At 52.0% G+C, this 16,357-nt stretch overlaps 1 protein-coding gene across 2 annotated transcripts; it reads right to left on the reverse strand.

Moving 5' to 3' along the window:
* Positions 1-554: 554 nt before the first annotated feature.
* Positions 555-14,715, reverse strand: C4H16orf54 (chromosome 4 C16orf54 homolog). 2 transcript variants are annotated; one of them, XM_059692311.1, is made up of 4 exons: positions 14,588-14,715; positions 2,780-2,833; positions 1,375-2,409; positions 555-1,339 (listed from the first exon to the last, which is right to left on the reverse strand). In XM_059692311.1, exon 3 carries the CDS (start codon positions 2,407-2,409, stop codon positions 1,735-1,737), a length of 675 nt encoding a protein of 224 aa, XP_059548294.1. In that variant the 5' UTR covers positions 2,780-2,833; positions 14,588-14,715; the 3' UTR covers positions 555-1,339; positions 1,375-1,734. The 2 variants fall into 2 exon arrangements, 1 of the variants encoding a protein (XP_059548294.1); XR_009452473.1 differs by lacking the exons at positions 555-1,339; positions 1,375-2,409; positions 2,780-2,833 and adding exons at positions 9,099-9,699; positions 13,081-13,312; positions 13,843-13,886 and having other exon boundaries at positions 14,588-14,703.
* Positions 14,716-16,357: the final 1,642 nt, after the last annotated feature.

A 16,357-nucleotide genomic window follows, 5' to 3' on the forward strand; every position in this document is an offset into this window, starting at 1 on the left:
GTTCTCAACCTTGGCTGGACGTTAGAATCACCTGGGAATCTTTTTAAAATCCTGATTTCTGGGCCTCATCCTCAGGAAATTCTATTTCTTTGTTACCAATGTTGTGGCCCCACCCCATAACAAAGAAACAGAATTTCCGGAGGATGAGGCCCAGAAATCAGGATTTAAAAAAGACTCCCAGCTGATTCTCACGTCCAGCCAAGGTTGAGAACCACTGGGCTAGGGGCTACTCATTCCTCTACTGCTCCTTCCACTCTGGCATCCGAGGGATGTGAGGGCAGGTCCAGGCCCAGAGCCCCCTGGCCCTTGGGGCAGCAGTTCCCTGTGTGGGTGAACTCCGAGGCCCCTGGCCGGCATTGGTAGCACAGGCTCGCTGTCCCTGCTTCCGGTGCAGGATCCGTCTGTCTGAGAACTTCTGAGGGGGCCTCAGGGTGGCAGCTGGACCGCCTAACACTTGCTGACATCATCCCTCCTTTTTTAAAAACAACAACAAAGAAAGATCAGCTCTTAAGGTCACTGCCTCCAGCAGGGAACAATGTCTACTCAGAACTTACTGTCTTTGTTTACAATGTATTTATTTGACTTTCTATTTATGGCAAGTGATACTGGTTTTCCATTTACAGAGGTGATACAAGAAATATTCCTTCTACAATACATTTATTAAGCAAACAGTAAACCAATTCAAAGAAAATATAAAGTAAATAATAGTGCAGTTGGTAAACCGATATGGCAAGAACCCTAACAGTCATGACCGCAGTTTGGAGTGAAAACTCCTTGGCCTCTCCCGGCCCCTGGCTCTGCTCCAGCGAGGTCAGCTGAGACGGGTGCTATGGGGCCAAGGACATTTGGGGGCTCCGTTTCTCCAGGTGGAGCTGGAGCCTTATAAGTAAGCCTGCCTGGGGGGACCTGTCTCTCTGGAACACTCCGGCCAGCCTGGGGAGGGGGACAGGTGTGGGGGGGGGGGAGGTTGCCAGAGGCTGCGTTTTGGGAGCTGCCCTGCCCTGGGACGGTTTTCCATGTTGGTTCAACCTCAGATGTCCTCGGCCCAGGCCTCCCCCACGATGGGGGGCGGGGGAGGGGGGGTAAGACGCCGCGGGCTGGGTGTCAGCCTTCAGAGACGGCAGAGGACCCGCTGGCTTATCCGGCTCTGGACCCCGGCTGAAGGCAGAGCGGCCTCTCAGCTTGGCTCCCCTCGTCTGCGCTCTGCGCTGGGGTCAAAGTCTCGGTGCGTTTTCCGTAAGAGGCTCCTTTGCTGGTCTGGCCTCCCCGCCTGTGTTTTCCCGGCGGGGTTTGTGGCTCCGGAAGCCGGGCTCCTGCCATCTGCTAGCACCGCCGGCAGCTCTCCTGCAGCCACCGCGCCCTGCCCTCCGGCACCGGCACCTGGACACACAGCCGGGGAGGCGGAAGCCGCTGGCCATGCTCTTTCCTGCCGGCCTCCTACCTTGAATTCTTTATCAGGAACGTGACCTCGGCGGCTTCTGGCCCAGAGTCCTCCCCACCGCCACGCTGCAGGCAGCTAAGCAGAAGCACCTCGAGCTTCGCCTGCAGCACAGGCTGTGTCCACACCCGCCTGCCCAGACCAGACCCCGCCGAACTGAACTCCGGGTGTGAAACGCCCGGCCTCTTTCCCCGGCCTCCTTCCCGGCCTCGGGTGTCAGCTGGGTTCCCGGCGGGAGCTCTGAGGTCGGGCCTCGCTCAGAGGCGTCTGGGAGGCCAGTCCCCGGGCTCGGGGGTTCAGAAGCCCACGCTGGTGCGGCTCTCTCGCCTCCAGAAAGCTGAGATGTCCTCCAGGGTGACCCGAGGCTGGAGGCCCCACTCGGGGTCAGGGCTCCCTGGCCGCTGTCTTCGGGCGGGGGGGCTCCCCAGATTCATGCTGGGCTCTGGCCTCTGTTCAGGCTCAGCCCAGCTCACCAGGCCCGGGGCGTGCGGCCTCCCTTCCCAGGCCTGGGGCCCCCAGAAGGTACTCGGGGCTGGGGCCTGGGGTGGGATCTGGGGGACAAAAAAGCTGGGAGGGGCGTGTGGAGTCGGAGGGGCGGGCGGGGCTGTTGCTCGGGCCTCCAAGGTGCCCCCGGGGACAGGCGGGTCCGGGGCGTGGTCCATCAGCAGGGGCACCTCGGAGCCGTACCAGTCCTCGGAGCGCTCCCGGGGGGTGCCGGTGGGCTCGATCCACAGCTCTCCTCCGGGGCGCCAGACCAGGGTGGGCGGGCGGGGGCTGGGGCCGGGTCGCAGAGAGCGGCGGAACAGGCGCTCGGCCAGCACAGCCGTGGTGAGGAGGAAGAGGGCGGCCAGCATGGCCAGGCCCAGCATGATGGGGATGCAAGGCCCGCAGGGCAGCGGGGGCCACGAGGCCGACTCCGACGCAGGCGGCCCTTCCATGTGCCCCGAGGGCTGCTCTGGGGTCCACGGCATCTGGGGAGACAGGGTCAGGAGAGGAAGCTCCATCCGGAGGCCGAGAGCGGCAGCCAGGGCCCAGGCAGGACTGAGCAGAGAGCCCGGGGTCAGGGGCTGGGACTCTGGCCGAGAAACAGGCCCAGAGGGACCCCGGGGAGGGCTAGAGGAGGCAAAGTGGGGGGAGCACCACTGGGGCCCCCAGCCGGCCCTCCTGCTCAGAACCCCATTTCCCCTCCCAGGTCCCAGGTGCCTCCGACAAGGCTCTAAGGGCCCCAAGGGCGTCTTCCCTCTGCCTCCTCAGCCCCTCAGGCCTTGCTGGGCCTACAGAGGGGAAGTGGTGGGGCTGGTCCCAGGGGCTCCCCACTACAGGGGCTCCTGTGCGCCTCACCTCGGTCTCCTGTCCTTGGGCTCCCCTCTCCCTTCAGAGCGGCTCTTCCCTGGCCTGTGGAAGGGCGCAGAGCAGGGCCTCAATGAGGGCGGAAGGGAGGGCACCACCTGTTGCTGGGCAACTGTGCCCCAACTCCCCTGTCCTGAGGCGTGTTTCCAAGGCAACCTGGGGGGATGTGGTCACTGCGGTCGGTGGCTGGGGAGGCGGTTCCGGCAAGAGGGGTGGGGCCAGAATGGGCAGTGGCTCTGTTGAACTCAGTGTCACCCCATCTTCAGGCCCCAGAATATGCACCCAGAGGCCCATTTCCCACCCCCTCCGCCCCAGCACCTCGCGCCTCCCTCGCCTGCTCTCTGGAGGCTGCCCTGGCCTGTCCTGCCCGCCGAGCGCCTGCCATCCAGCCCCCACGCCCTCCTGCGGGAGCGAGACTTCTGCCTTCTTTTCATGAGCATGTCTTCTACATCTCCATGTTTTCAGACCATTTGCCCCAGTTTCGGTTAGAAAATATCTGTGAGGTGAGGCGTGGTAGCAACAATGCCAAGCTCCTGGGAAAAGTCCAGGGCCAAAAACAGGCTGGGCACGTCTCCAAGACCCTGGACACTGGCCGTCTGGCTCCTTCCTCCCGTGGCTGAGCGTGGGAGGAGCCTGGGTGCGGGCGGGATGGTGTCATTAGCTCCTGGTGTCCTTCAGGTTGTGTGGTTTGACTCATGGACAGATGACAAGTGAGCCCCAATAAGGGAGGTGTTGTGCCCAGTCACACAGCCCACGTACATAGGAGGGATGGGGGAAGCACAGATGTAAATTCCTGGTCTAGCAAGCTCCCGGAACATGACACAACTTTTACCTGGTGTTAATATTCTGTTTTGCAAAATGACAACCATTTAGTGTGAAAAGCTACAAAAATATGCTGAAATTCTAGTGTCTGACAAAAGGGGGTCACGGGGGGGCAGCCTGAGTCAGGCCGCTCTGCCCTGGTGGTTACTGATTTCAGAGGGGGAGGGGGAGGGGGAGGGGAGGGGGGAGGGAGGGGGAGAGGGAGAGGGATAGAAACATCAATGATGTCAGAGAATCATTCATGGGCTGCCTCTTGCACGCCCCACACTGGGGACCAAGCCTGCAACTTGGGCATGTGCCCTGACAGGGAATTGAACAGTGACCTGCTGGTTCATAGGTCAACGCTCAACCAGAGCCATGCCAGCTGGGCTTAATACCACTGAATTGCACACTTAAAAATGGTTAAGACAGTAAATTTTATGTTATATGTATTTATTACAATAAAAATGTTTTATTTTCAAAAATCCATATAAATAACCAAATAAAACGTGAAATTTGTTATGGATGCTCTCTCAATTAGTCTTTAAAAATAAATAAAAACACTAGAAGAGTAGACATTATTAAAAATCATAATGAACAAACATGATTTTTCCGTTTTTAAAGTTTTGAAATGGGTGTTTTGATTCTTTTTTTAAAAAAATGTATTTTTATTGATTTCAGAGAGGGAGGGAGGGAGGGAGGGAGAGAGAGAGAGAGAGAGAGAAACATCAATGATGAGAGAGATTCATTGATCAGCTGCCTCCTGCACGGCCCCTACTAGGGATCAAGCCTGCAACCCAGGCATGTGCCCTGACTGGGAATCCAACTGTGACCTCCTGGTTCATAAGTCAACACTCAACCACAGAGCCACACCAGCCAGGTGGTGTTTTATTCTTAACAGTCTTTTATCACTTTTTAAAAAATATATTTGTATTGATTTCAGAGAGGAAGGGAGAGGGAGAGAGAGATAGAGACAACAATGACGAGAGAGAATCACTGATCAGCTAGCTGCCTCCTGTACACCCCACACTGGGGGTTGAGCCTGCAGCCTGGACATGCGCCTTTGACTGGAATAGAACCTAGGACCCTTCAGTCCGCAGGCCGACGCTTTATCCACTGAGCCAAACCAGCCAGGGCTCTTTGATTACTTTTTTAAAAAGCTTAAAAAATTTTAACTGCTTCCTCAAAAAATTAAATAGATTTACCACATGATCCCACAATTATGCTCTATGTATTCTAAGCATATACAAAAAAACTGAAAGCAGAGACTCAAACAGATATTTGCACACCAATGTTTATAGCAGTGTTGTTCACAATAAGCCAAAAAGTAGAAACAAATGTTCATCAGTGCATGAATGGAGAGACAAAATACCACACACACACACACATACTGGAATATTATTCACCCCCAAAAGAAAGAAAATTCTGACACATTCTCAATATGCATATATTTTTTAATCCTCACCTGAGCATATTTTTTATTTTTAGGGAGAGAGAGGAAGGGATCAAACCCACAAACTAGGGATGTGCCTTGACCGGGAATGGAACCTGCCACCTTCTGGTGCACAGAACATGCTTCAACCGACTGAGCCACCTGGCCGGGGCACAGTCGACCACAGGGATGACCTCTAGGACAGGGGTGGGTAACATCTGGCCCGCGGGCTGTACGACGCCCATGAAATCATTTGGTCCGGCCCTGCCAAGGCATCTGCAGGCAGGACTCGAAATTCAATAAATCTAGGAGCTTTTTTATAGCAACAACATTTATAGTAAGTGAATTATAATAAGCGAATGATGTTATAAATTTCCAAATGGCCCTTGGCAGGAAAAAGGTTCCCCACCCCTGCTCTAGGATACTATGCTAAGTGAAATAAGCCAGGCACAAAGGAAAAATACTGTATGATTCTACTCACAGGTTCCTAGAGCCTGCAACAGGCATGTCAAACTCAGAGACAGAAAGCAGAATGGTGGGTGCCAGGGGCGGGGGATGGGGAGGGGGAAGGGAAGTTACTTTAATGGAGATAGTTTCAGTTTGAGAAGATGAAAAAGTTCTGGAAATGATGGTGGTGATGGTTGCACAACAATGTAGATATGCTTAATGCCACTGAACTGTACTTACACATCATTAAAATGGTATGTTTTATGTTATGTACATTTTACCACAATCAGAAATGTAACAATATAGAAAATGGAAACAGAGAGAAGAAAACGATTTCCCGTAATCTCCGCACTCCCAAATAAACCTGTGTCCTTTTTTATCGGCTCTGTCGGGTGGGGACCAGACCCAGGTGCCCTCACTTCCAGGTCTCTCCCACTCCCCGCGCCCCCAAGGATTTCTGAGAAAAGGAATCAGGAAGTTACTCAAGGCGTGTGTGCAATAGAGAAGTCTGTGGGTCGGGTCTTTGAGGGGTGCTCTGGGTTGTGGGGTGGTGCTCCGGGGCCGGGTGTTCGGGGTGGGCTTGACTGCGCCCGGAACCAGCGAGGAAAGCGATTTCCGTCGCCGAGGCAGCGGGCTGTGTGCTGCTGCGTGTAGAGTTGTCCTGGTGCTCTTCGCTCCCGGGGCTATGTGGCGGTGTCATGCTAAGCGCTGAGGGCCCGGAGAAGTCACCCCGCGGACTGGCTGTGAAAGACACGGGTTTACTCGGACTCACATGTGCACAGGTGGCGGCTGACAGGGGAAGTTTACCGACCCACCGGCTGCCACCAGTGAGGGTGAGCTGCTGAGCCCATCAGCCTTTGGCCTTCGGCCAGGCCGCACGGGGTGGCTGGGGGCCGGCGCTATTGTTTCGCCACCACCCAGACTTTCCCAACGCGGGGTTTTACAGAGTACAGAGCACAGAGAAACCAGGCCTGCAGGAGGAGGGGTGGGGGCCGTGTGAGATCAAACGCTGCTTCTTGCCTGAGGAGCTGGCCAGGCTCCCAAGGTCTCAGTCCGCGTACTGAGGGCTGGAAGAGGGGGAGCTGGAGCACAGGAGGGGCCCGTGTTCTCATGGACCGTACAGGCGGTTTTCAAACACGTCTGCACATCTCTCAGCACTGCTGTCCTCAGACTGGGCCTCGCCTTGGCCTCGTGGATAGAGGCTGGTCTCAGTGACTGACTGCAGTGGAGCACAGCAGAAGTGACTGCATGGCTCCCGAGGCTTAGTTTTAAAAAAAGGATAGCGCTCCCACCTGGCCAGCCGGGGCACTCTGCTCCCCCGCCACTCAGTGCTCGCCCTGGCACCCAATCAAAGTGTGAGAAAGCCCAAGACCCTGAGGTGCCCTGGGGAAAGCCCCAGCTGGGGTGCCAGCTGACAGCCACTACCCAGCCCCTTAATGAGCAGCTCTTCCGGTGGCCCAGCCCCAGCCCTCCGGCCACGTCAGCTGATGCCAAGGAGAGCAGAGGTGAGCTATGCCCTCTGAGTCCTGCCCAAACATGGATTTATGACAAAAATAAATATTGCTGTTTTAGGTCAAGTATTGGAGTGGTTTGTAACACAGATAACTTGGAACATTCTATGCCAGTGGTTCTTTATCCCTATCACCATCGCCCCTTTCTGTCCCACCGTTTTAGGGTCTGAATTGGGGGGGTGTGCAGAGGAAAACAGCAGCAACAAGAGCGTTAAGTTGGTTAAGAAATACCTCAGGTGGCCCTAACCGGTTTGGCTCAGTGGATAGAGTGTCGGCCTGCGGACTGAAGGGCCTCCGGTTTGATTCTGGTCAAGGGCATGTACCTTGGTTGCGGGCACATCCCTGGTGGGGGGTGTGCAGGAGGCAGCTGATCAATGTTTCTAACTCTCTATCCCTCTCCCTTCCTCTCTGTAAAAAATCAATAAAATATATTAAAAAAAATACCTCACATGATTCAGATATGCCCTCCCCCTCACTGAGCTCCACCAGCCCTGCTCTGTCCAATAGAGTAGCCATTAGCCACACGTGGCTCTTCAAATTAATTAGAGTGAGATACAATGAGATGTTCCGTCGCATTAATTATACTTCAGGTTCTCAGTGGACACACGAGCTAGCGGCCACTGTGCCGCACAGCACGGCTGCGGCCTGCGGCCGCCACGGGAAGTTCTGCTGGGCTGCGCAGCACAGACCCTCGCTGCCAGTGTGGGCCGGGGCGGCACGCACGGCCAGCATCTCGGGGGCGCGTGCACGCAGACCGGCCGAGGCAGAAGCTGCATCTGCTCAGGGTGCCTGGGTGACTGGAGGCACCAGCCCCGAGCTCTCAGCTTCTCATGAGAAGCATCCGGGGAGCTTTTGAAAAAGCTTGAGTCGTCTGAGGTGGGATGGGCGTCTGCCTTCTTTAAGGTTTTCCAGGTGATCCCAATGTTCAGCTAAGGCTGAGAACCACTGCCTGAGCCCGCTCTGTATCTCCTGGGGCGGATTTGGGGGCATCTGCTGGATGCCCACTATTTGAGGAGTTTCTTTCCTGGGCGGTTGCGGTAAGAGCTGTCACATTTGTTCAATGTCACCGCACACTGAGTGACTGGGTTGGGCGCCTCAGGCTGGACTAATTACTACAGTTCTTTCCCTCGAGCTTTAAGACTGACGGGCTCTCTGGGAGAGCGAATCTGCTAGACGGAAAGGTTGGGAACTGCCAGTGGTCCTTCTCCCAGCACTTGAGCCGGAGAAGTGAAGAAGCCGGCCCGCGGAGAGGAGCACTGGGGAGAGACTTCTGATGGTGTCTGAGTCCCGCGTTCCAGCTCCTTCCCAATGCCCAGCCGTGCTGCTGTCCTTGGGTTCCTGTGTCCTTATAATACATTTTCCTTTGTGCCTAATAACGCGGGTTAAGTTTCTGGGACTTGCAATCCAAACAAACAGTGCTAATTTATGTAATCCTGGGCCTGTTAATCATGTTTCAAAACAGAATTTCCGACCAAATTCCACAGGTGACTCCAAGTTAATGAGTAAAAAACAGCTTTATTACCATTGTACCACATAACACGTTTCTTTTTTATACTTTTATATATTTGTGTACTATTTCATAATAAAAATATTTTTTACAAAAGCCCCCTCGCTCTATAAGCTTATTGATGTCTATCTGAACGAATGGCATCCTAACCTCCCAGCTGGCGACCTAGATACGTGAGGGGTAGTCTGGAATCTCTCCTTCTCACCCCCTCCCTCCAACTGGTCCAGGTGACTATATATGTAAAATACCCTTCCCACCCCACAGCCACCACCTTATTCCGTTCTCACCCCTCAGTCTCCACAGCCTCGTGAGGTGGCTTCCCTTCCTCTCATTTCTCCCCATCCTCATCTTTTCCAGGTTAAGCTTTTAAAGACAGTTCTGGCCGAAACCGGTTTGGCTCAGTGGACAGAGCGTCGGCCTGCGGACTGAGGGGTCCCAGGTTCGATTCCGGTTGGGGGCATGTACCTGGGTTGCGGGCACTTCCCCAGTGGGGGATGTGCAGGAGGCAGCTGATCGATGTTTCTCTCTCATCGATGTTTCTGGCTCTCTATCTCTCTCCCTTCCTCTCTGTAAAAAATCAATAAAATATATTTAAAAAAAAAAAAAAAAAAGACAGTTCTGATCCTGTCACTTTTCTGCTTAAAATTTTTTGAGGGCCTACCATTGCCAACAAGATCAAGTTGAAATTCCTTGGCTAAACACACAAGGCCCGTCACAGTCTGGCTCCAAACCCCCCTCTCCAGCCTCACACTCACACAGCTCAAGCTCCGGGAGCCCACTGTCTCCCTTCTCCTTGTGTGTCCTTATTTATTCCCCTGCCCAGCCAATAAAATCCCAGTGATGTGCCCTTTTACTGTGTGCTGGGGATACAGTCTCTTTCCCTTTGAAATCAGAACACCCCTCTACCTGGCCAACCTTCACTCGTCCATCAAGACTCCGCTAACACATCATTCCTTGGGGAAGCCTTCCACTACTTCTCCAGAGGCTACGAGTTGGAGTCCTCTCCGTGGGGGGTGGAAAGGGTGGGCAGGGAAGGCTTGCCAAGAGCCAATGGTGCTTATCTATTATTCAGGATCTGCAAGAGTGACTCCTGTTCAGGGCTTCCAAGGAAAATGACCAGGAGCCAACCAGGATGGACTGGCCTGGACTTCCAAAAAGAGCAGCCCAGCCAGGTCACTAGCAGATGCGTCACGCTAGAAGTGTGGCTGGACACCTACTTTCGGGAAGAGAAGCCAGTGCTGAGTGGAGTGTGTCGGTGGGTGTGCTCCCCCGTGTGTGTGCGTGTGCTTGTGCTCTTGTGTGCCTGGGTGTGAGAATCCCTGACGATGAGCTCAATGCAGCTGCAGTCAGGGGCACAGCTATGATGACCCTGAAGGGAAGTCTGGCTGCTTTTGCATATGGAGCCCCCTACGACTAAAATGCAACCTGTCAACCCTCTTGAGTTGGGGACATTTTGGCTACTAGTGAAATCACAAATCCAAGCAATAGTTATTGAATATCTACTATGTGACATGTACAGGGATTCATCAGTGAGCAACCAGACAAGGTCCCTGCACTTGGGGGCTTACTTGGGGAGTAAGCAACCAAGCATGTCCCAGCCCCTGCTAGTCTCAGTGTGTGTTAGTTACGTGCCCCTCCTTTGTGTATGAGAGACCGGGAAGACTTTCCGATGACACGGCCTGATTTATTTGGGGCTGGACAGACAGGAGAGGGGGAGGAAGCAGGCTTTTCCAGCAGTGCACCCTCTCCGAGGAAACGTGTTTGCAAAACTGGAAGCCACAGTTCTGTGCTGTGTCCTATCCAATCAGTAGGCTCAGATGACACCAGGCCTAGTGTATCTGACCCTCAAAGGAACAGAGGTTTGGGAGGTTGCTGAGCTACCCCTTGGAGTTCTGCTCCTTCTCAGCCGAAAGGACTTGCTGACTGATCACCAGGTGCTGGGGTCCCCTCTGCACAATCTAGCCACTCTATACCTCAACGGTTCTCTACAGCCCCAAGCTGAAGCTGAAGCTCACAGGCCCATCAGGAGATACATGACACCTGTTGGATCTCACGGAAGCAATCAGTTGAGCTAAGTATGGGTAGTGGCCTCTGCCCACATGGCCACTTGCTGCAGGTCTTGTTTCTCTGCCATAATGACATTTGGAAAGTCATTGAGGCCCATTCCAGACTGAGGCTTTCAGTGCCCAGCATCCGACCCTACACTCTGGGAGACACTGTGGCCCAGTCGATGTGCCAGGAGAAAGAAGGGCGGAGGGGCTACCACATCTTCCCCAGCTCCTGTGTGTACATGAGCCTGACCATACTCGGGCTCTTAGTCTGATTCTGGTGGAGATAGATGTTCTCAAGAAAACATGAAGCTTCATGCCCTCCACAACTCACCTGGCCAGCAGGAAGGTTTATTACCTCTGTGTGCTGTTAGCCGCCTGAGACCCAACTGGAGGACCCACTGTGCCTGGTTCCAGGAGACACATCCATCCTCTAGCACTTGCATCCCGACACCAAGGGCTTCCAACGGGTCCTGAATGCATCGCTCCACTGCTGCACTTTCTACATGCAGCAGGACTGGGTGGCCAAACTGTATTATTTCTCTTGAGCTATATAATTCACGTGCTACGAATTTCACCCTTTCAGAGTGTACAATTCAGTGGTTTAAAAGAGATTCATAATACTATGCAACCATCACCACTACGTAATTCCAGAACATTTTTATCACCCCAAAAAGAAGCACTGTACCCATTAGTAGTTACTCCCCATTCCCTGGTAACCACTATTTGCTTTCTGTCTCTATTGATTTGCCTATACTGGACATTTTATGCAAATCTATATATATAAAAGGCTAATATGCAAAGTGTCATATTGAACTTGGGAGTTCAGCAGGGAGAACGAGAGTTCAATTGCTCACTATGATGTGTGCTGACCACCAAGGAGTGGTGCGGAACATGGTGGGTGACCAGCGGTGGTGGTGGGACGCTGAGGGAGCGAGGGAAGGAGGAGACGGAGAGGCAGGGGGAACTGCTCGGTGGTGACGTGCGGGCAGCGAAGGGAGGAGGTGGGGAGATGGGGAACCTGATCAGCCCTGATCGTCGGCCAGGCCTAGGGACCCTACCCATGCACAAATTTCATGCACCGGGCCTCTAGTGTAATAATATAATAGGTGGCCTTTTGTCTTTTCATCCATGCCATCGCCTGAACCAATACTTCATTCCTTTTTTATAGCTGCACTAGAGGCCCGAAGCATGAAATTCATGCAAGGAGCTCCGAAGGCCGAGGCAGCAGCAGCCCCGGATGCTGCCTCAGCCCTCACAGTCTGGAAGGTCATCCAGAAGGTGGTTTGGCTGTCCAGTCTAATTAGCATATTACCCTTTTATTATTATAGATAATATTCCAGTGTATCAATGTACTACATTTTTACCCATTTATCAATTGATAGACTTGTGGGTTGTTTCCCCCCTTTTTTTGTGGATTGTTTACCCTTTTTAGCTATTATAAGTAACTAGAGGCCCGGTGCACAGATTTGTACACCAGTGGGGTCCCTTGGACTGGCTTCAGCCCTCTCACAATCTGGGATTCCCTCAGGGGATGTCAGACTGCAGGTTTCAGCCCAATCCCTGCAGGCCAGGCCGAGTGACCCCAATGGTGCATGAATCTGTGTACTGGGCCTCTAGTACACATATAAGATCTTTGGTTAGTCTCTTCCCGACCTTCCCCCTCCCTCCTTCCCTCTGAGATTCATCAGTCTGTTCCATGTTTCCATGCCTGTGCATTGAGCGTCTGCCCCTTGGTGGTCAGTGTGTGTCATAGCTACTGGTCAAATAGTCGCTTAGGCTTTTATATATATAGATGCGACTATGAACACTCATGTATTAATTTTTGTGTAGACATATGTTTTCAATTTCTCTTTGGTATAGACAGGAGAATTTTTCAGTCACATTGTAACTCCATGTTTAACTTTTTGGGGAACTGTGGATGGCCAAATTTACATCAGCTGAACTCATCCACTTCTCTTTACTTTTTTTTCTTTTTTAATATATTTTTATTGATTTCAGAGAGGAAGGGAGAGGGAGAGAGAGATAGAAACATCAATGATGAGAATCATTGATCGGCTGCTTCCTGCACACCCACCACTGGGGATCAAGCCTGCAACCCGGGCATGTGCCCTTGACGGGAATCTAACTTGGGACCCTTCAGTCTGCAGGCTGATGCTCTATCCACTGAGCTAAATCGGCTAGGGCGTTACTTTCTGCTTAGAACTCACCCTCTTACAGGAACAAAAGCTCCACACCTTCTCACTCTACATTGTTGAGGACAACTATGAACCTGGCTCCTGGGCAAAATGTGGAGGCCACCAATTTCAGGAAGAAAGAGAATCAATAGCAGGTACCAGGGGAGACAACTTCGGGAAGACTCTGCTCTCTTCCTGCCATGCTTATGCCACCCATCCTGGCTGAAGTCTATAAACCTCTTCTTACGCAATGTTCACGTGACTGGAATTCTGCATCTTATGTTTCAAGCTGCTTTCATTCACACACAACTAACCCCAATCTCAACACTGCCTACTGAGCATGGTGTGCTTGGACCTTGCCACATTCACCTGGGAACAAGAAGCAACAGCCAGGAACAACTGGGAGGTGATCAACTCAGGAGGCTCTTGACTCATGGTTCAGGCTGCAACGTGAGCAACAGCTAAGAGCTCCAAGCAGAATGCTGGAGAAAGTGGCTTTGCACTTCAGAAGTTCAGCCTCAGCGATACAGGAGCATGCAGCCAATCCTAAACTTCTCTTGACCAGGCTCCATTTAAACCATGCTCCCAGCCCCTGTGTTCTCTGAAAAGCACACCACCAGGTGGTAAGAAGCAGAGAAATAGGCCACAGATAACCCCATTTTATACTCAGAAACTGAGGCATAATGGGGTTGAGTAGCTTGTTTGGGGTGCCTAACTGTCCCATTTGCCTGGGAATATCTGGTTTTATAACCGAACGTTCCCTGTCCCAGAAAACCTTGTAATTCTGAGCCAACTGAGAAAGTTGGTCAAGGTCATTCATTCAAAGTCACACAACTCTAGTGCTGGAGCTGAATCTGAACCCAGATCTGACCATCTCCAACATCCTCCTTCCACTAAATGAATGACTCACTGAGCAGGGCAATCACATGAAACAAACTCAGAGCTTCAACAAGAGAACGCAGGTACTTCCTATTGCTCTTCCGGTCACACTTGCCCTCTCTGCAGTGGGGTCCAGCCCAGCTGAGAGTTCCAGCCCTCACCCAGGGCCAGCTTGCTGCCATCAGGGAATAAAGACAGGGTGGAGCTCAGGAGAGTTTCATCACTGCTCAGGGCCTGCCAGATCTCACTTACCTGGCTGCCCAACACACCGAGATCAGAGATTCCAACCTTGAGAGCTGTGAAAAACGATGAGAATGAATTAGAAAGGTCTCAAGTGCCACTCTTTGTGGAAATCTGAAGAGGTGAAAGGCACATGGGCTTTGGAACCAGTCAACCCTGGGATTAAATCTGAGCTGCCAGGCTTAATAGCTGTGAGACCCTTGGCAATCGCTTTAATTTGTGCCATTACCATTTTTTCACAAATCACCAAACTTGAAGGACTATTGGGAAGATAATATTAGATAGTTTATATAAAGCACCTCATACAGTAGGATCAACACTTGCAGCCCCTTCCACCTTGATTTAACATTGCTTCTTATCTTTGAAAGATCATAAAGGATTTGCCCCTTCACATTAGGGGCCCACCTTAAACCTGATACCATACAAGACTGCTCTACATTGACCATCAAATTCCCCAGGCTCTGAGCCTGACCTTCCTCCCACTCCGCCTGCTGGTCCATCTTACTGACACTTCTTTTTCCTGGAGTCCATCTCTGACTGCTCATCCCCCCTGACTTCACTCCTCTTCCTCTATAACCTTGACTTTAAAGTCCATGACTTTGCAGTGCTTCAGCCCTTCTCTCTCCAGCACTTGTCAACCTAGTCCTTCTGCCACCCCTTCCCCATAAATCCTTTTCCCTGGACCAATATAGTCAGCTTCCTTTTGTCTTATACCGGGTTAGAGGGAAAATCTATTGGAGGAAACCACACAGCTCACCATATTTAGAGTCTCCAACTCTACCTGCTTCCTGTCATCCTGTAACATGGATCTGGACAATTCTCTCTTCCTTACCTACATACAGTTGCTCTCCCAAACCTTTCACAGCTTCCCTAGAGAGCCCTGCCCAACTCCATCAGCTCTCTCCAGTAATGGATAGCCTCTTCCTTCTCCATACACACAGCAGGAGCCCCAGTTCTCTTCCTTGTTGATCCTCAGCCGCCAAGAGTGGGGTTGGCCCCATCTGCCCCTAATCCCCACCCCAGCAAGGGTAGATTAGTAATCAGAAAATAAACTCTTGGCTCCACTCACGGCCTGCCTGGGGATTCTTCTTGGCTTCCTCCAGTTCCTGCAGCCTTATCTGCCCTGATACTTACCTTCTGTAGTGAAGGAAGATGTGTCCCACTTTGTCCTCCTGCTGATCTTCCTACTTTGTTCAAATGTCTCCTCTCCTCCTATGCTACTGTTCTGGCCATAATTGACTGTGCATCTTCTATGTGCCCAGCAGTTTGCTAAGCACAGTTTTTTATATCTCATTTAAACCTCTAAAGCAGCGGTTCTCAACCTGTGGGTCGAGACCCCTTTGGGGGTCGAACGACCCTTTCACAGGGGTCGCCTCAGACCATGGGAAAACACATATATAATTACATATTGTTTTTGTGATTAATCACTATGCCTTAATTATGTTCAATTTATAACAATGAAATTGGGGGTCACCACAACATGAGGAACTGTACTAAAGGGTCGCGGCATTAGGAAGGTTGAGAACCACTGCTCTAAAGTAACCCTTTGTAATGGATCTTATCCCTCTTTTACTAATGAGGTTCAGAGACTTAAATAACTTGCCCAAGATCAATGGTAGAGCTAGGCCTCAGCCAGCCCCTCTCTTCACTCTGTAGTCCTGGCATCTGTGACCAACTTCCCTGGCCACGGGCAAGGTCCTCATTCCCTCCTCAGTGTCTGACTGACCTGATCACCTCACCCTGACCATTCACTGCCCTGGCAGGGCTGTGCCTTTGGTTTGCCCGCAGGTGGCTCTGAGGCCTTCTAGGGCAGGAAGCTTCATTTCCATTTCCAAGTGGCCTCTGCAAATGCTTTGGTTGCGTTAGGTTCAGGCTACCTTTGCCTGTGTATCAGTATTCTGTGGTTCGTTGAGCATTTCGCCCTTATTCTTTTATAAATTGAGTGGACGTGAAAAAGTGATGATACTAGAGAAAAGATATGAGATCTCATAACCTTGGCACAACAGGAGCAAAGTTGAGAAGTATTGTGGATGCTAAAGTCAGTGACTCTGGCCTCAGTTGGACATACACTGGGCTTAGGTTGTTACAGAACTTACCAGCGACCAGAAAATACACATACAGGAGTACTCAGAGATACAGGAAAAGCCCATTTATTTCCAGATGTACTAGTACTGTGACTCAGGGGAGCCTGTTTCCAAATCCTGAGCCCCCTAATATGGGGGAAGCTTTCTCTTTATACCCTTTGGTTTCTTTGTCCCCCAAATAACGATCAGACCTCCGGACCTTTCACGGGCTTTGCAAAAAGTCCCGTGTGTTGGATGGGGGCCATGAGACCACACCTAAAGCCCTGGCCTGGCGCCAGCACTGATAACCTCCTCCAGGGGTTGTGTATGGTTCATGGTTTATGGCCGCTGTAAAATGGGAGTATCTAGGTAAACAGGTCTTGAAGACCAGATCATTAAGAAAGGGGCAGTGACCTGATTATAGGCTAATACCAATGTTAGCATTAGGATACTGATTAACTAGG

This window comes from Myotis daubentonii, chromosome 4, assembly GCF_963259705.1.
Source record: "Myotis daubentonii chromosome 4, mMyoDau2.1, whole genome shotgun sequence".
Taxonomy (NCBI): Eukaryota; Metazoa; Chordata; class Mammalia; order Chiroptera; family Vespertilionidae; genus Myotis; species Myotis daubentonii.